The following is a 26,706-nucleotide window of genomic DNA, read 5'->3' on the forward strand; positions in this document are numbered from 1 at the left end:
TGGGGAGGACAGTATTTCAGTTTCTGCCTGAATTGGAAACAAGCCCGTTGGCTAGGCGTCCCGGCCCAAGAGCACCTTAAATTTCTCACCAGAGAGACTGAGAAGTCCAAAGGATTATGCCTGGCGCCTGGCACAGTGCCTGACTATTGTACGGGGTTCAACAGTTGGTTAAAGAAGAATAGGGTTGGGAAGAGGGGAAGAGGTCGGCGTGGAGTAAAGAGAACCAGTCCGCACTGGGCACGGCGGGGTCAAGTCTTCATTAATTTCCCGTTGCTGTGGCAACACTGCCAGCCGCGCACCTGCAGGGGAAACTACAAGTCCTACAACCCCCCGCGGCGCGCCGAGGGAGGCGGGGTGCGGACGAGCGCGGAAGCGGCTGTCCCGTTTTCCTGCAGCGTGATTGGCCCGCGGCTCAGGGAGCTGGCCAATGAATGCGCTCGGGGAGAGCGGCGAGGCCAATATGGCTCCCTGCACCTGGTGACGGTTGAAGGAAGTGTGATAGGTCTCATGGAGAAGCCCCGGGGCATCGAGGTGAGAGGGAGAAGGCTTCGCGTGAATGGGAACGGGAACCCCAAGAGCCTCGCCCGGCGAACCCTTGTTTAGGCCTTTCAGCGACGCCTGGAGGGTGGAAGTGTGGATAAACAGGTAGTCGTGCTGACCCACGGCCGGGAGCGATCGGCGTTGCCTTTTGCTCCTCCACTGCTGTGGCAGGACCTCGGGCCAGCAGTGGAGAGAGGAGCGCCTGCCTCTCCTGGGAGGAGGGGAACGGGGTCCAGGATCTGAGCGCTCGGGAACTTCCCTTTGTGCTCCTCGTCTTGTGGCCGTATTCTTTAGGGATTGTGAGGCTTTCGCATCTTGGTGTGAAATGAGGGGCGACCGAAGATTCGTGAACACTCCCTGTTTGGGCCGGTCACGTGCATTCGCTGTCGGTATACTCACAACGATCCCGTGTTATTGTTTCGTTCTTTGGCTAAAGCAACTGAGGCTTAGAGAGGTGGTGCAAACTCCTAGGAGGGTCATACAGCTGCAAAACGAAGGGGGTGGGCACTAAGTGTGTCAGGCTCCCAAACCCTACCTATTAGGCTTTTCTACTCACTACAACCACTAACCCACCCATTTGGCTTCTGGGCACCCTGCATTTGAATTCGGTTTCCTTCCTACCATATTTGCGTATATAGTTCCACTTAGAAAGTGGAATAGCCCTAAAACTGCTCACCAAAGTGGAAAATGATAATAATAACTCAAATTTTGAACGCTGTTAGGAACTACTTGGACCAGAACTAGGCTCAACATATCTTATCTCAATCCTCACAACAACCTTCTAAAGAAGGCTTGTTATTCTTTCTTTTGTACCGATGAAGAAACTGAGGGCAGCAAGGTTAAATATCTTGCGCGAAAGCGCAGTTAATAAGTGGTAGGGTTAGGATTCAAACCCAGGCAAATGTGATTTGGGAAGCCATGCTTTTAACCAGTAATGATGATTGCCAACATTTATTGAGTGCTTACTCTGTGCAAGTTACTGTTCTGAGTGATTTACCTGCACTAACTCTTTTCCCCCAAATCCTTTGAAGTAGAGTGTATTATCCTCATCTTGTAGATGTGGAAACAGAGGCTGGGAGAGAATGACTTGCTGCAGGTCATAAGGCTAATAAGTGGTAGAGAGAGCGTTGAGTCCTGGATCACAGCCCAGACTCTTCATCTTCTTCCCACCTTTTCTACTAGATATCTCGTTGACATCTCAACACTCCTGTGACCCAGTTTTCTTATTTTTTAGATGAGAAAATTGAGGCCCACGGAGGTTAAATGACTTGCCCAAGGACTCACAGCTAGTTAGTAGAACTAAATCTAAAGCTGTGGTCCAGATACTATGCCGAAGCTATCTGTGTCATCTGCCTCCCAAACCTGTCTTGGGGCAGCTTGGGTCTCAAAGTAACACTGCTTTTTCCTGACTTAAATTGTATTCAAGTTAAGATTATTTTGGTGTACATATGCTGAAGGGGAAGCCTGTTGTTTTTTTGTTTTGTTTTTAATTTATTTGTTTTTACAAGGTACCGGGGATTGAACCCGGGACCACATCGTACATGGGAAGCAGGCACTTAACCACTTGAGCTACATTTGCTCCCTGAATGGGTTTATCATATATACCTTCTATCCCAGAAAGTCTTCATGTGGCATCTTAGGATATTTTCACATTGTTGTATTCTATTCAAGCCATGTTAGAATATCATTTGTTAATCTATAGAAAGAGTTTGGGGAATTCTTAACTTGTGTTTTCTGTCCTGGATAGCTATTCTTTTGAATTGTCGTATAAGTAGGAGTGATGATCCTGTGTTTGCAAAAAAGGTATTTGGAAGGTGTCACAAAGTGTTGATTTGTCAAAGAACAGGGAAGAGGGCTGAGAGCAGAGATGCAACCTCTCCCCCCCCCCCCCCCCCACTAAGCCAACCATGGTTCCTCTTGCTTGGTTTATATCATCCTACTAGGAAACCCCATCTTCAGAACCAATGGAGGAAGAAGAGGACGACTTGGAACTCTTTGGTGGCTACGACAGTTTCCGGGGTTACAACAGCAGTGTGGGCAGTGAGAGCAGCTCCTATCTGGAGGAGTCCAGTGAAGCAGAAAATGAAGATCGGGAAGCAGGGGAGCTGCCTACCTCCCCGCTGCACTTGCTCAGCCCCGGGACTCCCCGCTCCTTGGATGGCAGTGGTTCTGAGCCAGGTGCCTTCAAAGTGTCCCCTGTGAATGGGAAGGAGCCAGGGAGTTGTAGAGAAAGAGGGGATACAGGCCTTATGGGGAGAGCCATCCAGGGCTGTTTAATCTGATACCTAAGGGATTGATGCATGGACTTGGGAGGGAGACAAGCATCCTATGTAGCCACAAGGGTCATTTCCTCCATCACAGTATGATTTCCAGCTGTGGTTTCATTCATTCTTTCATACAATTAATGTTTGTTCAACACATAGTAGATGCCAGTCATTAACAAGGTGCTGCTTTTACATTTACAATTTGTATGATTGGCTGGTGAATTTCTAAGCCTGGCTTTTGAGAAGATAGGACACGGAAAGTATTCTGGTTACTATCCAGGAAGGGACAAGAAACCGCCTGTGGGTTGGAAATGAGGGGAAGGGAGGAAGTCCGGACTAAAGTTACCGCTGGGTAAGAGGATGGGAACCAGGGAGGGGACACCGAAAGTATTCTGGTTACTATCCAGGAAGGGACAAGAAACCGCCTGTGGGTTGGAAATGAGGGGAAGGGAGGAAGTCCGGACTAAAGTTACCGCTGGGTAAGAGGATGGGAACCAGGGAGGGGCAGATAAGAATCCCCACAATCACCTGGAAGCCAGGTGACTTCAGACGTGTTCTGCTTGGGCAGCTGCTGGACCCCTGTATTAGCGCCTCCAGAGTGTGGGTTGCCTGTGAGAAGAGGCAGGCTGGACAGTCTGATGACATTCCCAACCCCTGGTACCGAGACTCTTGAGAAAGAGTAATCTAATACTCTGCAGGTAGAATCTTATTTCCTCTCTAATTATTCACCTTCTTTTCCTCTCTCTCTTTTATCTTTGTCTCTTCTACCTTGTTTCTTCCCTTTTCTTAGAATCATAGCACTTTAGATCTAGAAGGAACCTTTAGAGACCATCTATCTGGCTGCACAGTAGAATCACCAGGGGAGCTTTTACCAAACTACAGATGCCAGTGTTCCACCATAAACCAATCATTAGAATCTTCTGGCTTGGGCATTTTTAAAAGCTTCTCAAATTCAGAGTGCAGTCTACTTACTTTAAAGATGAACAAATAGGCCCACAGAGGTTAAGCACTTTGTGGCACTTTCTCTCCCTATAATTTATTTCTTCTTTTCTCATTTTCCTCTTTTGCATACTCTCCAGCACTCATCTCTTTCCCTGGTGGTCCTTGTGGATTTTCCTTAGCCCCACAGTTGACACTTAGAGCCAAGGCTTACCTAAGGCAAAACAGATTCAGATTCAGATTTGGGGCACACCGGCACCTCCTTCTCTTCCTCTTATTCTAATCCAGTTAGCTTTATTGCGGATGGGGCTCACCTTAGGGCCCAGAGTTTGAAGGGCCCGTCATTTCGGTTGATGCGGGCTGGCTGTGTCTGGTGAGTCATGCGCTAAGTTCTCTTTCCAGCTGTCTGTGAGATGTGTGGTATCGTGGGCACTAGAGAAGCCTTCTTCTCTAAGACCAAGAGATTCTGCAGTGTCTCCTGCTCCAGAAGCTACTCCTCCAACTCCAAGAAAGCCAGTATCTTGGCTAGATTACAGGTGAGAGGCTGTCCCATGGAAAACCCCTTGAGGACCCTGGGTGGTGAGACAGGAGTCCAACTTTTTGAGGGCAGGGGGCCAAGAGGGCTTGGCTTGTGGCTGCCTGAGGTTGAAAACTTCCTGGCATCTCTTGTACTCTCAAACTTTAGAGGGCAGAGGAATCTGCTTGTTAAAGGCAGATTTCTGGAGCTTCCTTCCACTCCCCACCCTCATCCCCCAGAGTCTGATGTAGTCAGTGGGTTATAAACAAGCCTGGGGATGTCTGACTCCCTTGGTCTTTGCACCACACTTCTACAAATACTCTGAAAGGAAGCTAGAAAACAGGCACACGACTCCACCAGCACTGGTCTCCACCAACACTGGTGGTTCAGGAAGTTGATGCCTTATCTCTGGCCCGGTGCCTTGAAATTCTTATTCAATTTCTAAGAATTGTAGAGATGAAAGCATTCTTAGAGGTATGCTGTCTAACTCACATATTTATTGAGGTCCAGAGAGAGAGAATGATGTCCGTAGTGTGGCTCTTAGGAAGAGATCAGCAGAACAGAGGCTGGAACCCAAATCTCAGCCTTGTGTTTCGTAGTCACTGTGGCTTTCATCTGCAGCACCGATTCTTCACCTGGGCTGCCCGTTGAAATCCTGGAAAGCTTTCAAAATACGCCCCCTTGGTCCTACTCCCACAGATTCTGATTTAATTGGGATGGAATGTGGCCTGGACATAGAATTTCAAGAGCTCCCCAGGTAATTCTAATGTGGAGCAAAGTTTGAGAATGACTGACTGACGTGGCTTTTGTTGAAAGTTGTGGTGTGCCAAGCCTGCTGTGTGCTCCACACAAGTTACTCTTGTTTCCCTTATTTTGCAGATTTTAGTTGAAGTGAGAAAAAAACCTAATAGCCTACAACTCCTCTCCTCATAGAGTTAATAATAGTAATATTACAATAACTACAATTTGGGTGCTTGCTATAGGCCTGGCTCTCAATCCGACTGATGATCTTAAAAAAAAAAATTAAATTCCCTTTTTAAAGGCTCAGAAATTTTAGTAACCTGCTCCAGGGTACACATCTAAAAGCAGTAATCTGACCCAGGTCTGTCTGGAACTTAAACCCATATTTCTGTTCACTTATGTCTTTAATAAATTCCCTGGCCTTTCTGATCAGTGCTGAAATTATAAGGTACAGACCAGATCAGGGACCTTTGGGTGAGGACCCTTCGGGGCAGCATGATGAAAGGCAGGGGTGCCTGCAGGCTCAAGACATTCTCGGATACCTTTGAAGCCCATTTTCAGCCGTGGATCTGGGGAAGTGAAGGCAGAAGGAGACGGGTGAGAGCTGAAGTCACTAGAGAGAGTGCACTTCACTTAAAAGTGGACCCCCCTTTCTGCAGCTCAGCTGACCCCCAGTCCTTCCCCTGCCGAACAATAGCTAAGCTCAAATTCTTGTTCTCGCTCTCCCAGGTAAGCATTGTTATTATCATCATCCTATTTTACAAATGAAGAAACGGAATCCCAAAAGAGTTGGTTAACTTGTCTAACCGCCAAGATTGAAACCTAGGCAATCCAATCCAGAGCCGCTGTCAGCCACTAGGCTACACATCTCTCTTCTTTCCTCAGGGAAAACCACCTACCAAGAAAGCCAAAGTTCTGCACAAAGCAGCCTGGTCTGCCAAAATTGGGGCCTTCCTCCACTCCCAAGGGACTGGACAGCTAGCAGATGGGACACCCACAGGGCAAGACGGTAAGATGACGGGGGACTGGTACCTGGAAAGCTGCTAGGGTCAGAGGAGGGCCAGGACTAAGGGTGGCCCTCCCCAGGAGTGGGGAATGAAAAAGATGGCCAGCCTCCCGTGACCCAGGCTTACTCGTTAGGTATTATGGAAACTACCCCCTGAAAATCCCGTCCGTCATCGGGAGCTTACTCTGGAGGATTCCAACGCCAGGAAATGACCTTCTTTTGTTTCTCTTTGCTTTTTAGCCCTCTGGCTTCTATTTCCCTGGGGCACTGAAAGCCCAGATCTAGTTTGAAGGGCGTGTGGGGATAGGGACGGTGGGTTAAGGGACTGTTTTCTCTTCTGTGTAGCAATTTCTAAGCAAATTACGTGTAAACACAAAGCATCTCCTCCGTAGTCAGTCTGAGTTTCTGACTGAAATTGCGCTGGCGCTGAGAGTTGGAGGGGCGCAGGTGTGAGCACCTCCCACAGGTGGAGACTGGGTGTGGCCAAGGAGACGTTGGGGGAGGTCTGAGGAATTTAAGCCCTAGGGCCTTTGAATTTCCCTCTTTCCTCAGGGGAATAAGGGAGGGAAATTTCCCCCTGCATGTTTCCTCTGCCACTGGGAGTCCCGGCCTCTGCCCTTAGCCGCTCTGATGGCCACTGGTGGGCCAGGTATGGGGGCGTGTAGGGGGCTGTGCAGTCAGAGTGGGGCTGCTGGGCCAAGGTGACCTCAGTGTGGACTTGGCAGTCAGATTGCTGCAGGGAGTGGTCCAGAGGACCTGCAGCCCCTGCGGGGTCCTCAGAGCCAGTCCCCACCCTCCAGGCTCTTCTTTCTCTGCTCTGCAGCTCTGGTCTTGGGTTTCGATTGGGGGAAGTTCCTGAAGGATCACAGTTACAAAGCTGCTCCTGTCAGCTGTTTTAAACACGTGAGTGGCCTGGAGATGAGGGGTGGGAGAGGCTGGGATGGGGCTGCTTGTTCTGGTTCTGGCAGGCAAATGTCACCCACCTGCTTCCCGGTGTCACACCTGGGAGAGAGCAGTGGTGAGGTGCGGGTTGGGGAAGCCCGGCTTTGCCACTAGCCCCATTGTCCCTTTACCGCCCACTTCTGATCAAAAACCCTCCACACCTGCTTATTGAGGGCGTTGCCCCTGCTTGACTGGGCTGGGCTCAGAGGTCACTACTATTTGGCTTATTTGCATAATGAAGGTTTGTGCTCGTTGCTATCTAAGGATCTTTCCAACTCAGAAGCCCCCCTTTCTCCCACCTTCGCCCCATTTTGAGTGTCTTCCCTTGGAAAGGTTGGTACCTTTGGTCCCCAGGAGGCTTACTTGGCTGCCTCCTTGAGCCACATCTGACCCCTCCCACTGCAGAGCCAGAAGGCTGAAGGCCGGGTTGGCCTGGAAGAACTCAACAGCCAGCAGCCCTGGCCTGTGGTAGTCTGCAGGCTCTGAGAGAAACCTGTGGCAGCTCTCTCGTGCTTTGTCTTTCTAACAAATTTCCTAAGCCCCAGGAGGTCTGGAGGCAGCCTCTTTTGGCCCTGAAGGAGTCGCCTGACCAGAGTAAATGGACTTTCTAGCCTCTCTTAACTGCTCTGAAATGCAGGTTCTTGACTCTAACTTAGCTCGTCTGCATTGCTAACGAAGCTGCACATCTTTCCCAGAGTGGGGAAACCCTTTTTGGCTCTCAGTTCTCTAGTCCCGGTGTTCTCATTCCAGGGGAGTTATATTATATATGCATTTAACATAATGAGCCGATATTCTCTATAAAACCCTGCCATGGTGTGCATTATGTGGCCTGACCAGTTCTAGGTTCTGTGGTGAATCAATCTCTGGCCAGGGGAATGGAATGAGACGCGCTTAGTGGCTTCAGCCAGGGCTGAGAATGAAAATAAGGTGAATCTCCCTGAGGAGAATCAAGGTCCCATTGGCAGCAAAGTGGGGGTTAGATATTGGAGGGCAACCACAACGAGCCGGCTCATTTTACTAGGGAAGGGTGGGTTGGAGAGGTGGAAAGAGCACCTGCCCCATGTGTGGGTAAACGGTTCCGTGAGACGTGGCAGGGTGGCAGGCGTATATTGAGATGATAGCACCACACAGGTCTGAGCGTGGATAGAAGGAGGTGGCGTTTGCCCCTTGAGCAGTGGGAACACTAGGAAGTGTGGGCACTGTTGTCACCACACGGACAAAGGACTTGAGGCTCAGCAAGGTTGTGATTTGCCCAAGATCCTACAGCTAGTAGGTGATCCTGTAAGGATCAGAACTCGGGACTGTCTCCCCTGCTCCCCGCCACCCCATCGTGCCCCCACTGAGCTCTTCAAGGGCAGTGGACAAGTCTTGTTCATCTTCATCTCTAGGGCCCGGCTTTCTACATGCATCGGGTGATGTGAAAAGCAGAGGTGTGGAGGTGAAGGGGGTGATGGCTCCTTAGGCCGTGAGGGCAGCCACTTCCCTGGCGGCCTGGACAGCTCCCTCTTCCCTGCCCAGGTCCCACTCTATGACCAGTGGGAGGATGTGATGAAGGGGATGAAGGTGGAGGTGCTCAACAGCGACGCCGTGCTCCCCAGCCGGGTTTACTGGATCGCCACTGTCATCCAGGCTGCCGGTGAGTGGCCGCTGGCCAGGTCAGGGATGTGTCAAGAGAGTAACATCTCTAGAAGGGGTCTTACCACTGTGCCATAACGCTTTTCCAGTAAGTGGCCTGGCTTTGTTTTGGCTGTGACTGGTAGAGAACAGGGACCCATTCACCTGGAAGGCATTCTTGGCATAGGCAGTGGAAAATTTCATTTAGGCTAGAGAAGTAGAAAAGCTTAAGAATGTTCCTTTCCCCCTGCCACTCTCTCTTGCTGGTCCCCCTATTCCTGTCAGGGTATCGGGTGCTGCTCCGGTATGAAGGTTTTGAAAATGATGCCAGCCATGACTTCTGGTGCAACCTGGGAACTGTGGATGTCCACCCCATCGGCTGGTGTGCCATCAACAGCAAGATCCTGGTGCCCCCACGGAGTGAGTCAGTGAGAACCTTCTCTGGGCTGCTTCCTCTAGGGCTTTGGAGGGGGAGCCCTCGGTGTTAGGTTATACCGGAACAGAGCCCGCTCCTCCGTGCTTCCTGCCCTTCCCCGTCCCAGAGGCCCTGTGGCAGATCTGAGCTGGATGTCTACCTTTGTACGATGGCATAACCTACCGCCCTAGGCCTGGTTGTCCGTCCTCTCCTGACCTCTGGGTCAGCCCTGGTGCCGCTGCGGGTGGGGGCAGTTGGTAACCCGGACCCCGCCTCTGTCCTGCAGCCATCCACGCCAAGTTCACGGACTGGAAGGGCTACCTCATGAAGCAGTTGGTGGGCTCCAGGACCCTGCCTGTGGATTTCCATATCAAGGTCTGGCAGCGAGCCCCTTGGATCTCCCACCCCGTCTTCCTCCCCTCCCCTCTTCTGTTTGAATCCATCCTTCTTGCTACTAGTTGGGTCTTTCTTTCCCCAAGACTCCCTTGCCTGGCAATCTTCAGTGGCTCCTTGTTTCTCAAGGATGGTGTCAAACTGCCACCTTGTGGTTGCCATCTGCCTTGCCAGCCTAAGGTCAAACGCCTTTGACCAGCTGCGTCGATCACATAGCTTTGTCTGCCTTTTGCTCTTCCAGATCCTTGCCTTTGCTCACCGCATTGCTGAGGAGGGTTCATTCGATAGATTTAAGTACTTGCTGTATACAGGCACAGTGGGGAATAAAAAGAATAAAAGACCACACCATCCAGGAATCTCTAGTTTGGCAGAGGAAACAAATGTCATGCACATGACTAATTCTACAGTAGCCTTGTTTTGAACCACGGTTGTGCCTCGGAATCATCTGTGTGGCACTTTCTTTCTTTCTTTATTTGTTTATTTAAATGTTATTTTTTCATTTTTTGAGGTCTCGGCTTCTGTGGGAAGCCAGTGCTCAACCACCAAGGCACATCGGCTTCCCTGAGTTGGTTTTATCATTTGTTTTGCTTATTGTTTTTGTGTTTTTTGGAGGCATGGGGAACCGAATCTGGGACCTCCTGTGTGGGAGACGGGTGCCCAACCACTTGAGCCACATCTACTCCCCTGCGCTTTAATTTTAAAATATTATATAGTTCCTTAATTTGAAAAATAATACATACACATGGCAAAAATTCAAAGGGGTCAAAAGGGTATACAGAGCAAATGTAGTTTCTCCCACCTCTCAGTGTGGGCTCTCACCCATAGGCGCCTGGACCACACCTGCCATCTGCCTAATGGGAGAGACACGGTGTGCACTGCTGTGTTGCCCTGGGTAAGAATGCCAGCACCGTGCAGGGAGAGTGAAGTGCAAGCCCTGCCCCAGCACGGGACTTACCTTGCCCTGTGGCCTCAGAGGGCATTTGAACTGAGCCTTGATGGGGAGGGTGTGGGTGGAATAGAACTTGGGACCACGTCCCAAGGCATCAGACACCAGGTGGAAAGGGTACAGTCCATGGGCTTTGCGAGTAGAGAGCTGCCCTTCAGCAAGGAGTGGTTCAGAGACCTCGAAGAAGTATACTCTGACTTTTTTTTCCACCCGCAAACCAGAAATGATTTTTCCTTTACTTGGCCTTACAGGATACCACTTGTTTGCTATTTCTCTCTCCATATGTTGATTATCTTTTCATGTCCTCCATAGTCTCTCTCCTACAAAACCATAAGCTTTTTCTCCTGTATTTCCCATAGTACCTTGTAGTGGACAAATTTGGTGATTGAAGATGATCATTAACATTTTCTCAGCTGGCCCTTGCGCTAAGATGAGGCAGGTGCTGGGGTGGGGGGCAGACCACTAGGGGTACCAAGGTGACCCCTTTTTGCTTCAGTTGGAAGAAGCTTGATTCCAGGCCCGGGAGCAGTCAGCAGGTCCCCTGACTGGCCGTCCTGCGCACATGCTGGACGGGCTACAAGAGCAGAGTTAGACAGCCCTGCCCTAGCCCCTGCCCCTGGCTGGGGCAAGAAGAGGACATGGGAGAGAATGGGAGGGCACCATGCACTCAGTTCTGAGTCAAGGAGGAGTCCAGAAGGGTTGTCATGGCCCCTTGGAAGGCCCCTGGGAGGAGGACCCTAAAAAGTGCTGAGTGCTTTGGCATGGGGAGCACAGCCTGCCGGGGACAGGGCCTTGCCCATAGCGAGGACTCGGTCGTACTCACTGGCTTGCCAGTCCCCTCTGAAGACTTTGAGTGGGGAGGAAAAGAAAGGGGTGGGTTTGTGAAGGTAGCTGCAAGTCAAAACAAATGTTTTGAATGAATGACCTGATAGCCAAGGTCAAGTGTGCATTTGTTCATTAATTCATTTGGGAAAGAAAAGGGAAAAAAGCATTTACCAAGTACTATACTGTGCCTAATTATGTACTTGGAGCTGATGACATAGAAACTAATCAAACCCAGGTTCTGCCCTTAAGGACCTCAAGTGCCAGTGTATAACCAAAACAAATAAGCATCATCAAGTGTTTTGGATTGGGGGCTGCGTGGGGGTAGGTGCAGAGGAAGGGAATGGGTGGGGAAAGGCCAGGTGGGTAAGATGGCTCAGGTGGCCCCCACCCAGGGACCTCTCTCCTAAATGAGGTCCTGTGGCGTGAGGACGGGGCCTTGGTGTCGGGATGTCCTCTAGCCTTGAGGTGTGGGCCCTAGGATGGGTCTGGTTCAGAGCCCTGTTGGTTCCTGTTGGCCGCTCTGTGACGTCGGCGATGCTTCCCTCCTGGCAGGCTTTGAACTAGCACTGCTGGGGCTCCACCTGTCCTGACCATTCCTGGGCCAGGGCTGGTTCTCCCTGAGCAGCAATGCCCCAGGCCTGGAAAAGCCCCGCCGAGCTCCCCAAGCCCATTTTCTGCTCCAGGCAGGGCAGTACCAGAGTCCCAGCAATGAAAGAAGAATCGTTTTCTACTCCCTCACCCATCCTTGTGGCTCTCTGTGGAGCAGCCATGGGCCTCTGGGTCACTGTCCTTTGCTGGGTTAGAGGGGAGACAGAGATGCTCCCGAGGAGCTCTGAAGGCAGCTGGGCACCACAGCCCATGGGCTCAGGGCTATCATCAGATAGAGAGGCACAGGGGACTCCTCTGGACATAAGTCTTGGATGTGGCATCAGTAGAGGTGGCCAGAGGTAGAGGAGACTTGGGGTGACCGTGGGATCAGAGTGCAGAGCTCCGTGAAGGCCCAAGGCTGGGCACCAGGGACCAGGCCCGAGGCCCAGCACTGGCACTGGTGAGCTCTTGTGATCTGGTGGGTCACTGCCTCAGTCTCTTCAGTCTCTGGGCTTTGTGATGCCCATCAAATCGCCCGGCTGGCCCTTTGCAGGGGAGAAGCGGCACACGGTGTAGGCTGTCCGCCTTCCCCTCGGTTGGTCAGGGAATTGGGGGCCAGGGTTGAACCTGGGGGGTGGAGGGCCTCTGTCCTTGGGTTACTTTCAAGAGACAGAGCAGGAAGGCATGGGGCCCGTGCCCTCAGCAGCCTGCCGCGGTGTCTTTTCAGATGGCGGAGAGCATGAAGTACCCCTTTCGGCAGGGCATGCGGCTGGAGGTGGTGGACAAGGCCCAGGTGTCCCGCACCCGGATGGCCGTGGTGGACACGGTGATTGGGGGGCGCCTGCGGCTCCTCTATGAGGATGGGGACAGTGACGACGATTTCTGGTGCCACATGTGGAGCCCCCTGATCCACCCAGTGGGTTGGTCACGGCGTGTGGGCCACGGCATCAAGATGTCAGGTTAGCAGAGCCCCAGGCAGAGCACCTCTGGGCTCGGATGGGAGCACCTTCTCTGGGCCTCATGGAATGCCAGGAGGTAGAGACCCTTCTCCGTTCTGCAGAGGAGGGTACTGAGGTACAGAGAGGGTAAGGGGCTTGACTGATGGTAAAATCAAGATTTAAACTGAGATGCCACAGGCCCCCGAGCTTCCTCTCAAGTGGTGTGAGAAGAGTTTGGGTCCCTTGGGCAGCCACGCCCAAGGGGGGCTGAAAAGTCCCTTCAGGGAGCTCTTGGTGTTTTCTGGGCTGTCCTCTCGTTTGGTGGGGAAGGTGGAGCAGGGGGTGCTGGAATGTAGATTACAGCCTGCGCAGGCCAGCCCCTCATTTCTGGGTGCAGGTGTAGAGAGACAGCTCTGTAGCTACCTTCAACTCCCTTTCTCTCCTTCACTCCCTCTGCCACCTCTCATCGCCCCAAAAGAGAGGCGCAGTGACATGGCCCATCATCCCACCTTCCGGAAAATCTACTGCGACGCAGTTCCTTACCTCTTCAAGAAGGTGAGTCTCTTCCAGCCAGAAGACCCTGGCTCTTCCCTGCCTGTTCCCGTCCCAGGCCTGCTTCCCCTCAGCCCTTCCCCCTGGCCTACCCAGAGAGCCCCCAACTGCCCCGTTCCCTTAAGGTACGAGCTGTCTACACGGAAGGCGGTTGGTTTGAGGAGGGGATGAAGCTGGAGGCTATTGATCCCCTGAATCTGGGCAACATCTGCGTGGCAACCATCTGCAAGGTGAGCCACTTGTGAGGGCAGTGGACGGTGGCAGAGCGCCGTCCACCACTGAAGGTGGGCTCTTGGGGCCAAGGAGATGTCCATTTACCTTCTCAACGACGGTTTGTACCTAGGTTCCTGATTTTTGCGAGTAGGGTGTTTATCTGCTCCTTGCTCAGAATCTCTTTCATGCCAGGGTCCAAAGATGGTTGGACAGGTGCTTGTTGGAAGCTGGCCTGAGCCTGGTCCTGTCAGGTGGAGGCCTGCTGTCACCTCACCGGGGCCCTCCCACTGGCCTGCCACCTCCTTTGAGTGCTGGTGCAGCCAAGAGCCACAGCTGGGCTGACTGTTCCTAACTTCCTCCGTTGCTGCGGAAGCCTTAGGCCTCCTGGAGGACACTGCTCACTTGTCCATTGAGCTCACCACAGAATGTGGCGACAGACCAGACAGACCCTGCCCCTGCCGGCATGGCACCTGCTGTCACAAAGGTGTAATTACAGAAGTGCTTCAAAGGAGGAGCTCAGGGTACTCCAGGGAAGGCTCTGCCCCGAGATACAGTTGGACCTGTTTGCTGTTGCCCTCACCATAGCCACCTTGCCCTGGGAGGGGGTGCAGCTCCCCCGGTCTGCCCCACATCACCCTGTGTGCTGCCACCCCCATGCCCTAGGTTCTCCTGGACGGCTACCTGATGATCTGTGTAGATGGGGGGCCCTCCACAGATGGCTCCGACTGGTTCTGTTACCATGCCTCCTCCCATGCCATCTTCCCAGCCACCTTCTGCCAGAAGAATGATGTTGAGCTGACACCTCCAAAAGGTGAGCCTGGTGAGGCCACGCATTGTGTGCTGGCCCCTTTCCAGCACGAAGGGGCAGGTGAGGCCACAGGCCCAAATTCCTGGCTAGGTCAGACCCCTGGAGCTTGGAATCCCAGGGTGTATTGGAGAGGTGACAGGGACAGAGGGCCAGCCTTGCCCTTACGCTGCCTGGCCGACTTTCCTCCAGGCCGAGGTGGCCACACCCCCGCATGTGGCTTGTGAGCAGAGCCCCCTCTTGTCCCTTTGAGCAGTGAACAGTCTACACAAGCAGGGCGTGTGGTCTCGAGCAGGTAGCAGCCTGGGATGTGGGCAGAGGCTGCTGGGAGACTCAGGTGGAGCACCAACCAAGCTACAGTACCCCCCACCCCCTCCTGTTTCTCCTCTCCCTCAGCATCCTAGCTTTCTCTTCCTCCAGGGTACGAGGCACAGACTTTCAACTGGGAGACCTACTTGGAAAAGACCATGTCAAGAGCAGCTCCATCAAGACTCTTCAACATGGTGAGAGGCTGAAGATGGAGCCAGGGACCGGGAGCAGCCTGGGGACCCACCCTGCCCTGCTGCCTGCTGTTGGGGGCAACTGCTCCATCCCCTTCCCTTTTCTGGGATCTCTTCTGCTGAGATCAGTCCCTTTCTGGGGAGAAGTCCTGAACTCTGACAAGACACTCAACGGAGCCTCACTTTAGCCAGCCTCTTTTCCATAGGGAGGAGCTCGTACCTGGGAAGGAAGTGCAGTAGGATCACTGTCCAAAGGAACCCCCGCCAGGCACTCTGTAGTGCCAGCCCAGGCCCTCCCCCAGTTCCGTCAGAGGCCCCCGGGCTGGCTTGGCAACTGCCTTCTCCCTGCCCCCAGGACTGCCCCAGCCACGGCTTCAAGGTGGGCATGAAGCTGGAGGCCGTGGACCTGATGGAGCCCCGGCTCATCTGCGTGGCCACGGTGAAGCGGGTGGTGCATCGGCTCCTCAGCATCCACTTCGACGGCTGGGACAGCGAGTATGACCAGTGGGTGGACTGCGAGTCTCCGGACATCTACCCCGTGGGCTGGTGCGAGCTCACCGGCTACCAGCTCCAGCCACCGGTGGCCACAGGTCGGCGCGCTTGCTGCCCTCAGGGGCTCTTCATTTCCTTCCTTTTCTCTCTTCCTCCTGCCAGTGCCCGCTCTTTGTGCTCTTTGGCGTGGCATCACCAAGTCTCACGGCCCCTGCCTAAGAGAGCGGCCCTCGTGCCCCCACCTCCGCCCTGACTTCTCTGTCTGCCTCTCCCTCTGGCCCACAGAGCTCCTTCCTTGATCTTGCCCATTCTGTCATATGTGCGTGCCCTCGGGCACCCAGGTAAACTACCCTGGCCCCCCAGCAGCTCTACTGGCAAGGGTGGGAAGAAGGGACAGCGACTCTCCAGCCCTTCTCTGGCCCTTGCCCTACCCTGTTGTCCTTGCCCCACTCTGGCTTCCCTTCTTAGGGTGTCCTGTGTGTGAGGAAAGGCCGTGGGGAGGCAGGGACCTCGGGAGGGGCCTCCACCCTGTGGGCAGAGGCTCTCTTCTCACTCCTTTTGCCCTTGTCTTTGAACAACAGAGCCAACCACACCTCTGAAAGCCAAAGAGGCCACAAAGAAGAAAAAGAAACAATTTGGGAAGAAAAGTAAGTGATGCTTCAGAGCAGCTGGGCTGGTGGCCCTGGGAGCGGAGGGGAGAGTCAGCCCATCTCACTTCCTTCGCTCTCTTCACTGTCCTTCCCCATTGCCTATTCCTTGCCCTTTGACCCCATTTGCCCTGCTCTCTGTGTTTTGGGGACCCAGAGGATAAAATAGGGAATCCAAGTGGTTAGTGTGCCGTGGAAAAGCGACATGATTGTGTTGGAGAGGGGCGAGGGCACGCCCGTGGTGAGAAGTCAGCAGGGCCTCCTGGGCAGTCTGTCTTCAAGGAAAGGGGCAGGTGGACATGGAAGAGAACGCTGTCTCTCCAAGGCCATCATGCTTCCCTCCTGGCTGCCTCGCGGGGTGGGAGCAGAGAGGACAGGCTGCCAAGAGCTCAGCCTGCACCTGGCCGTCGGGGGCAGGCAGTGTCGTTCCCCGGGCTGGACACCACTTCCGCCCCAACCTCGGGGGCTCAGCGTGAGAGGCGGCAGGTGGGAGAGGGGCTGAGAGCGGGAGAAGGCAGAGCCGTCCTGAGCCACAGGCTTGTGGTGAGCTGGTCTCCAGTACCCAGCACCATGCAGAAAAGATGGTGTCCCAAAATGGGGCAGAGAGGAAATGGGCGAGGTCCCTGGGCAGCTTATGGAGTGTGAGGGTGTGGAGTTCGTCGACTGGAGGAGGCAGGAAGCTTGGCTGTTACAGGTAAAGAAACTGAGGCTCACAACAAGGAAGGCACCCATCAGGACCGCGCTGAGCCCCGGCTTCTCTAGGAGCTCGCCCAAGGGCACACAGCTGTGCGGGGTCATGTCAGAGCTGAAGCCAGGCCTTCTGTTCCCCAAGTGGCACCTGGTGCAAGTTTGATTCCAGTTTTATTTAAAGGGAAACGAATTTTGCCCACCAAGACCCGGCCCCTCAGACAGGGCTCCAAGAAGCCCCTGCTGGAAGAGGACCTGCAGGCCGCAGAGAAGCCGGCGTCCGAGCCGGTTCCTGATGAGGGTAAGCAGCACCGGGGAGCCGGCAGGGCCAGCCCCACTCCCGGACTCAGAGGCGGCTCCTCTCCTTCCGCACCTGCCACAGGAGAGTGAAGTCAAGTGTGAAGGGAATTTTCTGGGTACCAAGCCACCCTCCTCAAACCACTGGGCCTGGAGAGCTTCCAAACACTGCCCCTCTCCAACTAGGGCCTCGGGCCTATCCTCTTCCTCCTCAACCCATTCACCCCCACCCCCATCCCCACCCCTGCCCCCAAGTGGGTGGCAGACTGGCAGATGCCACTGTCTCCAGCACAGCCTGCCTGGCTGGGGTATGACCATGGCGCTGGGCCCTCTCTGCTGCCCCCCACCACACACAGGCTTGCAGGAGGGTGAAAGTATGGTCCCAGCCTCCCACCTCATGCCCGAGGACCCCATCTGTGGGAGCCAGAGCCGAGGGCTTTCCCAGCTGCCTGTGCTCCTGCCCTTCTCAGAGCTACTTGTACACTTGCTGTGTTCTCCCCGGCCTGCCCCTTCCCCTCTCAGTCATTGCTGTGCCCGTGAAGGAGGAGCACCCGAACACACCTGACAAGGCTCCCGAGCTGCCCGTGCCCCTCGAACACATCAAGCAGGAGACAGAGGATTGAGCCTGCCTTGCCGCCGGCCTCGTCACCTAACTGGAAGCCAGCCCGGGGCCCTCTCCCGTGTCTCCAGCCCACTTCAGCTTGGAGTCCGAGCCTTTCTGCACAAATTCTGCCTGATGCTGCGAGGGCCGGGCACTGGAGGACCAGCTTGCCTCTGCCCTCCTTTTTGGCAGGGCCTATGTGGCTGGGGCTGCCTGTGAGCAGCTCCGTGTCCAGCCAGAGTCCCGACTTCACCACCAAGCTGCCCAGACTGCCTGCTGTCCATGGAGTAGCCTCACACCCACCATCTTCCACCAGTGCCAGGGGTGGGGGGCGCCCGAGGGAGTGGCCTGAGTGAGGTGAAGGCTACAGCCGCTGCCTGGTCCCACGGGGCTAGCCAAGCAGATCTGCCTTTCTGGCCTCCTGGGTTGATGCTGTACCCCCAGCACCCCAGGGACATCCTATGCAGGCCCCTAGCTCTGGCGGGCAGCAGTGACCAGGATGTGGGTCTCAGCAGCTCATGAGTTTGCCCTGACTTCCTCTGCTGGCATGAGCACTGACGCCTATTTCCTAAGAGGAACGGTGGGGGAGAGGGCAGGTTTGCTCCCTGGGTAGGGAAGCTTGCAGGGGCCTATGGAGGGAAGGATGCCACCCCCGCCCTGTGCTAGCTGGTGCAGACTAGGCAGGAAGGGAGCTCGCTGCCAGGCGCTGCAGGATAGGCAGGTGAGCTCAGGCCCCTGCGTGCGAGAGGGTCCCAGCTGAGAGGCAGGCCCTGCCAGAGGGGCCCTTAGCCCAGCAGTGTCTCTTGGAGGGAAGGATAAAAAAGGGAAACATGGCTCTTTTTCCCTTACTGCCCATGTTCTCAACATTTCAATACTTACTACTCTTTGAAACAACATTCTAGAAGCTCCCCTGCTGTCCACCCAAATTCTAGTTAGTCTCATTTTGAAACTGCCTCTATGATCAATCCTATCTCCTCAGTAACTCTTCTGCCCAGAGCCTAAGGTGGGGGTGGGCTCAGTCCTGGGCCCTCTTCCTCTGTGCTTGGGGTGAGGTGGCGCTGCGTCAGGTGGCTCTGGAGGGCTGCAGCCATGTTGTCCAGCTGCCAGGAGCAGTCAGGCTGCTCACACCCTCTCCTTGCCATGGGTTTGCTCGTTACTCAGGCTGTTTGGTTTCATCCCAGAGATAGGGTGACTGGCTAAGGGGAGCACGTTTCTAGTCATGGGCCTGGGGTATTTCCAGGCAGGTTCACAGAGAACTTCATTTTCCTTTGCTAATCACATTGGGTGGCCCCACACAGTACAGGAAGGCAGCCTGTTAGCCCAGCCCAGGTGCCTCAAAAAGCAAAGAGGCCTTGGAATACAGTGAGGCCCCCAGGACTGAAGCATGTCTCAGGCAGAAGGCCACGTCCCCCAGCGCATCACACCCCGCAACTCCGGTGGTGACAGGTCAGGCCATCCACCTCCAAGGGAGGACGGAGCCTTATTCCTTGGGGACAGGATACGTGGAGGGAGCTGGCCTGGGTGTGAACTTTGGCTCTGCCACCTGCTCACAGAACCCTGCTTTTGTTCAGGGTGATGTGTCCAGCTAAAAAGATCTCCTCTTCCCAGATGCCCTTGCAGAAGGGGTCCAATTCTAGCTGAGAGCTTTGGGAAGACTTCTTGGGCAGGGCCTCTGGGAAGAGCAGGTATCTAGGCTATTTTGGCCCCTTGCCCCTACCTCCTTCTTGAATGAAGAAACAATGGCAGGTGGTGCTATGAGCACGAAAGTCACCTGTAAGGATGGCAGAGCAGAAGTTCGTGTTCAGCTGCTGTGCCAGCCCTGGCCTGGCCTCTCCACACGAACTTCTTGTATCAGACAAATAAATTCCTTACTTGTTGAAGTCTGCTTTGTCAGATTACTTGCAGCACGATACTCTGCTACCACCTCCCACAGAGGATTGTGATTAAATGAGTTAATACACGAAGGGTGCAAAGAATTCTCTCACAAGCTCCCCATCCATACATTTCTGTCATCCCTACTCCCCCCCCAACCCCAAGACTGTGAGTTCCCCCAAAGCAGCACAGACTGAGATGAATGAGTGTGCAGAGCTTGTGTTTGTGCCTAAAGGTCACTTTGTCTGAGATGGAAACAGTGGCCTCTTGGAAACCTGTATTCAAGGCCCCAAGTGAACGTTGTGCCTCACTGTGTCTGCCATGGGTGGAGCTGAACGCCTCGGCGCCCTGACTGGGAACACTTTACTGCTCACTGGTGCTGAGAAGATGAAATAGGACAACTGAGGAAGCCTGTGCCTCGTGTGTCCCATTACCCAGTCAGGCCTCTGCACTCAGGACAGCAAGCAAAGGAAGCATTTCTGAAACCAGGGCCACGATTCAACAGCCCAGGCTCTGAGTGGGCATTTCAGGAAGGTGAGTGTAAGCCACAGCGGGGCTCAACCTGTGGCAGAGTCGCTTCCCACACACCTGGCCCAGAAAAGACCAGATCACAGAAAGTGACTATGGGATGAAGTATGGACGTGCTGGGGTGATGGGAAATGCCACTGCCCAAGGGATGGAACAGCACCTGATGATTTCCTTAGAAACCCAGCCTGGGGAAGCGGATGTGGCTCAACTGATAGAGCATCTGCCTACCATATGGAGGGTCCAGGGTTCGATCCCCAGGGCCTCCTGACCTGTGCAGTGAGCTGGCCCATGTGCAGTGCTGCCTGAGCGGAGTCCTGTGCCATGCAGGGGCGCCCCCGCATAGGGGTACCCCACGTGCAAGTGCAAGGAGTGTGCCCCCACAAGATCTGCCCTGCATGAAAAAAGCGCAGCTCACCCAGGAATGGCACTGTACACACGGACAGCTGACGCAGCAAGATGATGCAACAAAAAAGACGCAGTTTCCCCGTTCCACCAGATAATGCAAGCGGATGCAGAAGAACACACAGTGAATGGACACAGAGAGCAGACAACGGGGGGGGCGAGGGGACAGCGGCTGGACGTTACTGGCAAGTCTAAGCCCTGCCACCTGGGGCTCTAGATGGCAGCTCTGCCCACCCAGGCCTCCCCCCAGCAGCCCCACTGCCCACCTTGTCTGATACCCGCTGCCTCCCCCTGAAGGGGGTCCTGGCCCTGGGCCTGGGGGCCGGCATCCGCTTGACCTTCCTGGCAGCCGCACCTGGGCAGGCCTCGAAGGCGGCAGTTGCAGCCTTCACCCTCTGGCCATGGGCACTGGGAGGGGCAGCACAGGTGGCCCCCACCTGCAGGTTCAGCCCAGTGAGCCACCTGAGGAGGAAAGAGCTGGCTGAGCACCGTCCTGAGGCGAGGGAGGAATCTGGGGCAGGTGGCCTTGTGGGTGGGAGTCAGCTCTGCTGCTTACCAGAGTGTGACCCTGGCCAGGCCACTTCAAGCCCCTGACCCCTTCCTGGAGTCAGTCAGTTACAAAGTGCTTACCAGTCTACAGAGGCTAATCTAATTCTTGCCACGGCCAGGAGGTAGATACGATTATTATTGCCCCCCTCTTCACAAGACAAGGACATGGGTACAGAGAGGTTATGTGGATTGCCCAAAGAAAGACAGCCACTAAATCACAGAGCCAGGGTTTGATCCCACGTCAACCTGCCCACGTGGAGAATTACTTAAAATGCATATTTACTGGGTGCCAGTGAACGTTAGTCTCCCACCCCAGTAGGCAGGATGGAGTTTTCCCACTTTGTGGGTGAGGGTCGAGGCTCAGCACTGTCTCCCCAAGTCCCATGCAGGCCGACTCCCCAGGAAGGGCAGCTGACCATGGGAGGGGCTCACTTGTGCCTAGCTCTGGCAGGCCACAGGCGTCGTGCCCCCAGGGAGATAGCGGGGGCTTGACCGAGATGTCACGGTGCCCACCTGTGCAGGGGAAGCAGCTGGCAGTCGCAGTGGAAGGGATTGCCACTGAGGTCAATGAGCTCGAGCCGGGTGAGGGCGGGCAGGGCAGGCAGGGCCGACAGCCGGTTATTCTGCAGGTGCAGGCTCTGGAGCCCAGGCCCCAGGTCTGAGAAGGCCCCAGGAGAAACCTGCAAAGAGGCAGCCAGGCCGGGTGTGAGGTTCCACAGGGCACCCCACCCCCAGCAGAGGGGAAGCTGGGCAGCCCAAGGTGCTAGGGTTGAAACCTGGGACAGTCTGATGCCAAAGCACTTGCTCTTCCCAAGTCACCCGAAGGCCAGTTGGCAGCTTTTTCTGCTGTGCCCGAACCCCAACCTGATGAATGGCAAAGCTTCTCAGGGGCTCCGGCCCTGCCGTCAATGTGTACAAGAGCAGACAGCCCCATGACCCAAATTCCTCCCTCCCCAGTGCCCCCCCGGGCAAGTGTCTAGCCATGAGGCACTGGTTTCCCCTGGTCTGTCGCCACACCTGAGCTCCTGTAGGCCGTGGCAGTGTGCTGCATCTCAGGGTCCCCACGCCCAGGGCCTGGCATTGAGGGACAGCAAATGTGTGTAGACAGAATGCCAGCAGTGTGTGGCCTTGTGTCCCTACACGCCCTGTGCCCACCTGCTCTAGACCACTGCTGTTCAGGAAGAGGTGCTGCAGTGACCCAGCCACAGGGCGGAAGGCCCCATCCTGCAGGGCCCTGAGCAGGTTCCCCGACAGCCGCAGCTCCTGGAGGGCAAGCAGCCCCTCCAAGGCCCCGGTGGGCACCTCTCGCAGCTGGTTCCCGTCCAGGTGCAGCTTCTCCAGCTCCTGAGCTGGGCCCAGTGCCCCGGGGGCCACGTGGCTGATGCGGTTTCCACTCAGGTAGAGCCAGCGCAAGGCCCGGGCCCCGGCCAGGTCCCCAGGCCCCAGGCTGGCCACGGCGTTGCCCTGCAGGTGCAGGGAGAAGAGGCTGGGCAGGGCCTGCAGGGCGGCCCCCGGCACCTGCAGGAAGCGGTTGTTCTCCAGGTACAGGTACCCAAGGTGAGGGGCCCCTTCAAGGGCGGCAGCGCTGAGGCGGGAGAGCTGGTTGTCAGAGAGGTAGAGGTAGATGAGGCGGCCCAGCCCCGCCAGGGCGCCGGCCTCCAGCTCGGCGATGCCGCAGTGCTGCAGGTGCAGGGACACGAGGTGGCCCAGCCCGGGGAAGGCCGCTCGGGGCACCACAGGGAAGCGGTTCCTCCTCAGGTCCAGGAGCTGAGTGCTGTCGGGGAAGCCGACGGGCACCGCCCGCAGGCCGCGGCCCTCGCAGCCGCTGTGCCGGGCCTCGGAGGCGCACACGCAGGAGCGCGGGCACGGCCCGGCCGCCCCCTCTTCCCCCGTGGGGGCCCGGGTCGGGGCGCGGGCGCGGGCGCGGGCGGCGGCCAGCTCCTCCGCCGCCTCCTCCTCCCGCCCAGGCCCCGCGCAGCGCAGGTCGGAAGGCCGCAGGGTGTCCAGGGCCTCTCCGCGCAGGCGCCGCGGGCCTCCGCACGCACCGTCGACCCGCACGCGCGCCCGCGCCAACCACTCGAGCAGCGGCCGCGCGGGGCAGCCGCACCACAGCGGGTTGCCCCGCAGCCGCAGCCGGCGCAGCCGCCCCGCGCCCTGCAGCGGGGGCAGGGCGGCCAGCTGGTTCCCGCGGAGGTCCAGGGTGTGCAGGCGCGGGCAGCGGGCGAAGGCGCGGGCGCCCAGGGCCTGCAGGGCCCCGTGCTCCAGCAGCAGCTCCCGCAGCTCGGGCAGCGCCAGCCCGTCCTCCTCGCCCGCGTACGTGAGCGGGTTGTGGCCCAGCTCGAGGCGGGCCAGGCGGCGCGCCTGGGACAGGGCGGGCCCGGGCAGGGCCTGCAGCTCGTTGTGGTGCAGGCTGAGCCGGCGCAGCGCGGGCAGGCCGCCCAGGGCCTCGGGCGCCAGCACGCTGAGCGCGTTGTGGGACAGCCGCAGCCAGCGCGTGCGCAGCAGCCCCTGGAAGGCCATGGCGGGCAGGTAGACCAGGGCGTTGTGGGCCAGGTCCAGGGTGGCCAGCGCGCCCAGGGCCCCGAACGTGCCGGGCCGCAGCTCTTCCAGCAGGTTCCCTTCCAGCTGCAGGCGCCGCAGCGAGCCCAGCCCGTCCAGCGCCTCCTGGGGCAGCGCGCTCAGGCGGTTGGAGGCCAGGTTGAGGAGGAGCAGGCGGCCCAGGCCCCGGAAGGCCCCCTCGGCCACCTGCTCCACCTGACAGTGCCGCAGGTCCAGATGTGTCAGGTGGGGCAGGGCCTGGAAGGCCGCTGGAGGCAGCACCCTCAGCACGTTGCCCTGGAGGTCCAGCCGCTGGGTCAGCTGGGGGCGGGGAGGGCGGGTTGAGTGGCACAGGGACCCCACTGGCCTGTGCCCCCCCCCCCCCCCCCCCCCCCCCCCCCGCTAACCCCAGGCCTCTGCACGTGCTGTTCCCTCACTGGGGCACTCTTCCCTCCCCTCCCCCACCTTGCCTTTTCCTCATTCTTTCCATCCTGCTGGCCGCAGCTTCCCTAATGCTTCCTCCAGGAAGCTTCCACCCCAGCCACTAGGGCGCTTTTCATGTTGCATTGCCACCGCCTGTTGATTTCTCCTCCACTAGCTCATGATGTCGTAGGGCAGAGACCACATTTTGAGCCCTCGTACTGGGCTGAATACCCTCCCGTTCCTGTCCCCCCAGAACCTCAGAATGTGACTGTATTTGGAAATAGGGTCTTTGCAGATGGAATTAGTGAAGATGGGGTCATCTTGGATTAGTGTGGACCCTAAATCTTCCATGACTAGTGAGGGAAGTTTGGATAGAGAGACTCAGAGTCGACCATGTGAAGACGGAGGCAGAGAGTAGAGCGGCGCTGCCACCTAGAACTGGAAGAGGCAAGCAAGCATCCTCCCCTAGCGCCTCCCGAGGAAGCGCCGCCCTGCTGACACTTTAACTTTGGACTTTTAGGTTCCAGAACTGTGAGAGAGGAAGTTCCTGTGGCTTTAAATCACCCAGTTTGTGGTACTTTGTTATGGCAGCCCCAGTCCCTGCCAGAGTCTGTAATGAATCCATCATTTTTTACCTCTAGGTCAACTACCTGTTCCAGCCACATAGTAAGGCTTTTAGACAGGCTATAGCCCTGTTCTTGGTTAGTATTGTTCCCCATTTTACAGGCGAGAAGACTGAGACTCAGAGAAGTCAAGTCACCCATGCGCTCTCCCAGCCAGGCAGCCGTGGACCCCCAGGTTCCAGCCTGGCTCTTCCCCCGGCCCCACTTCCCCCTGCTGACCTCGGGCATGGTGTCTGGCACCTCGGTGAGGTTCTGGTGCCGGCAGGTCACATGCCGCCTGGCATTGTCGCAGATGCACATCTGTGGGCAGCGTTGGGCGGCCGCGTGCCAAGCCGGGCCCGGCGGCAGGAGCAGCAGTGGAAGCAGCAGCACCCAGAAGAAGTGGGTGGAGCTCTGGTGCCTGGGAGCAGCGAGGGCCGGTTGTCCACAGGGACAGGGACCCCACGCTGTCCACTCACTGGGCCACAGCCACAGTGCTGTCTCTCGTCCCAGAGCCCCTCAGGCACTTTTCTCCTTTCGGCCCAGAGAAGGCCCCTGGCGTTGCCCTCCACCCGCTATGTGGTGGAGGTTCTGTTATCAGCCCTGCATTACACTTGGGAAAATTGAGGCTCAAAGGTCCCCAGAGAGTCCCTTTGTCTCCCAAGTGGCTCTGAGGATTTGTTGGATGTGGGAAAGACGTTGGGGCTCAGAGCATGGCCACAGCTGTGGTGAGGCTCCCAGCGTGAGATTGGTGATGGAGAAGCAGCCCGTCCTCAGACAGCTCTGGCTGCCTGAGCGGGGAGCAAGATGGCACCCACGTGGAGAAGATGCATGGCAGTGGCCCCAAGTGACGAGGCCAGCCTGAGCGGGACCAGTTGTGCGGCTGGTGCTCGAGGGAGATTTAAGGACTTGTTAGAGCCGCACTGACAGGGCAAGCAGGGCAGCTCTGGCCTCTTCTCTCCTCTATTTATTTCCCTGTTGTCCTCCCTTCATCTTATTACCATCTAGCTTATTTGGACGGGGATCAGGGGAACCAAGGGGATGGATTTGGAGTGTACTTTGGGCAAGGTCCATCCATTCGCCTGTCCATCCACCCATCCATCCAAGCACCGCTCTGTCCATCTACCCATCTGTCCATCCATCCACTCACACGTCCATCTACCTGACTGTTCATCCATCCACCCACCCACCCACTCCATCTATCCATTCACTTACCCCTCTGTCATGCATTTACCCATCTGTCCATCTACTGACTTTTCATCCATCCATCCTTGCACCTGCCTACCTACCCATCCATCTGTCTTCTCATCCATCCATCCCTCTCTCCCTCCATCCCCTATTAGACCCTTCCACCTCACAACCGCAGCCTCTGCCCATTGCTTCTTACAGGCCAGCCTCTACCCCCATGGCTTTCCTATCCTCTCCTATGCCCTGCTTACCACCCAGCAACCAAAGAGACCTTTCCAAAACGGGACCATGACACTGGCAGAAAATGCTTCAGCGTCTCCCCATTGCCTTCAGTAGAAAGTCCTGACTCCCTGTCTCCCCAGCCATAATCTACGCAAATTCTTTAGTTACTCCCGGCTCCCTCGACGCTGCCTGACCCACTCAGTTGTGTCACTGGCCCTAAGCAGCCTTTCCTGGTCTCTGGGCCGGGCTGCCCCATCTCTGCTCACTGGGTTGTCACTCTTTTTTGTCTCTCCTTTGGGTCCCAGGGTCCAGCCGCTGCCTTGATCTGGTGGCCTTCTTCAGAGCCTGTGGCGAAGGCTGTGGCGCAGGGGAGGGAGCCCGGTGGGGAAAGATCCCTGAAGGGGCAAGCGTCTAGGGAGCAGGGGGCTGCTGGGCTCTCAGGACAAGCCCTGAAGGGCTAATCCATGGGAGCCCACGGGGCAGCTGCATTCCCACACGCCGGCCTCCTCAGAGCTCACCTCAGGCGGACGCGTGTGGAATCTCAGGCCAGGAAGGGCCCAGAGCCCCCCCCCCCGTTCCCCACCTCTTAGAGGCCCAGAGAGTGGCGGGGGCTTGCCTGTGGCCACCCATCTGCTCTAAGCACCCCCTTAAGCCCCGGGGCCCAAAGACTCACCCCTCCATGTTGCTGGCACTGCCCATCCAGCCCGGAGGCACAGCACTGGGAGCGGCCGGCAGCACTCCCCGCCTGGACCCCGCGGGAGCCCGCCTCCCAGCCTCAGGCCTGGCAGCGGGGGCAGCACTGAATGGAAGGCATTGTCGCAGCCCCGCCGGCGTCCCAGGGCTGAGGTGAGGGGGGTGGAGCAGCGGCTGGAGTTACAGGGCCTCCTGCCCAGCGCCGGCCCAGGGCCTGAGGTGGGCAG

At 56.5% G+C, this 26,706-nt stretch overlaps 2 protein-coding genes across 3 annotated transcripts; one reads left to right on the forward strand and one right to left on the reverse strand.

The window, feature by feature from the left end:
• Positions 1 to 384: 384 nt before the first annotated feature.
• Positions 385 to 19,342, forward strand: L3MBTL2 (L3MBTL histone methyl-lysine binding protein 2). Of its 2 annotated transcripts, none has more exons than XM_058309180.1 (17): positions 385 to 531; positions 2,484 to 2,718; positions 4,146 to 4,279; positions 5,887 to 6,010; positions 6,831 to 6,910; positions 8,468 to 8,585; positions 8,849 to 8,983; positions 9,265 to 9,353; positions 12,458 to 12,689; positions 13,147 to 13,223; positions 13,346 to 13,450; positions 14,097 to 14,244; positions 14,659 to 14,741; positions 15,094 to 15,328; positions 15,812 to 15,877; positions 16,749 to 16,865; positions 17,384 to 19,342. In XM_058309180.1, exons 1-17 carry the CDS (start codon positions 508 to 510, stop codon positions 17,482 to 17,484), a joined length of 2,103 nt encoding a protein of 700 aa, XP_058165163.1. In that variant the 5' UTR covers positions 385 to 507; the 3' UTR covers positions 17,485 to 19,342. The 2 variants fall into 2 exon arrangements, with proteins under 2 accessions (XP_058165163.1, XP_058165164.1); XM_058309181.2 differs by having other exon boundaries at positions 445 to 645.
• CHADL (chondroadherin like) lies at positions 18,461 to 26,467 on the reverse strand. Its single transcript, XM_058309136.1, has 7 exons — positions 26,460 to 26,467; positions 24,617 to 24,797; positions 21,831 to 23,672; positions 21,327 to 21,493; positions 20,531 to 20,726; positions 19,180 to 19,233; positions 18,461 to 18,562 (listed from the first exon to the last, which is right to left on the reverse strand). The coding sequence occupies exons 1-7, from the start codon at positions 26,465 to 26,467 to the stop codon at positions 18,461 to 18,463; spliced, it is 2,550 nt and encodes an 849-aa protein (XP_058165119.1).
• Positions 26,468 to 26,706: the final 239 nt, after the last annotated feature.

Source organism: Dasypus novemcinctus, chromosome 12 (assembly GCF_030445035.2).
Source record: "Dasypus novemcinctus isolate mDasNov1 chromosome 12, mDasNov1.1.hap2, whole genome shotgun sequence".
Classification (NCBI taxonomy): Eukaryota; Metazoa; Chordata; class Mammalia; order Cingulata; family Dasypodidae; genus Dasypus; species Dasypus novemcinctus.

What these genes read in the sequence shown, in the direction of transcription:
- L3MBTL2 (XM_058309180.1), top strand. Translation starts at nt 508, where the DNA reads ATGGAGAAGCCCCGGGGCATCGAG. An exon ending in TGAGCTGACACCTCCAAAAG is followed by an intron (nt 14,245 to 14,658) that starts GTGAGCCTGGTG and finishes CTCTTCCTCCAG; the next exon opens with GGTACGAGGCACAGACTTTC. An exon ending in CGAGCCGGTTCCTGATGAGG is followed by an intron (nt 16,866 to 17,383) that starts GTAAGCAGCACC and finishes TTCCCCTCTCAG; the next exon opens with TCATTGCTGTGCCCGTGAAG.
- CHADL (XM_058309136.1), bottom strand. An exon ending in TGCCAGACACCATGCCCGAG is followed by an intron (nt 23,673 to 24,616) that starts GTCAGCAGGGGG and finishes CCCCGCCCCCAG; the next exon opens with CTGACCCAGCGGCTGGACCT. An exon ending in TTTCTTCATTCAAGAAGGAG is followed by an intron (nt 18,563 to 19,179) that starts GTAGGGGCAAGG and finishes TGCTCCTGGCAG; the next exon opens with CTGGACAACATGGCTGCAGC.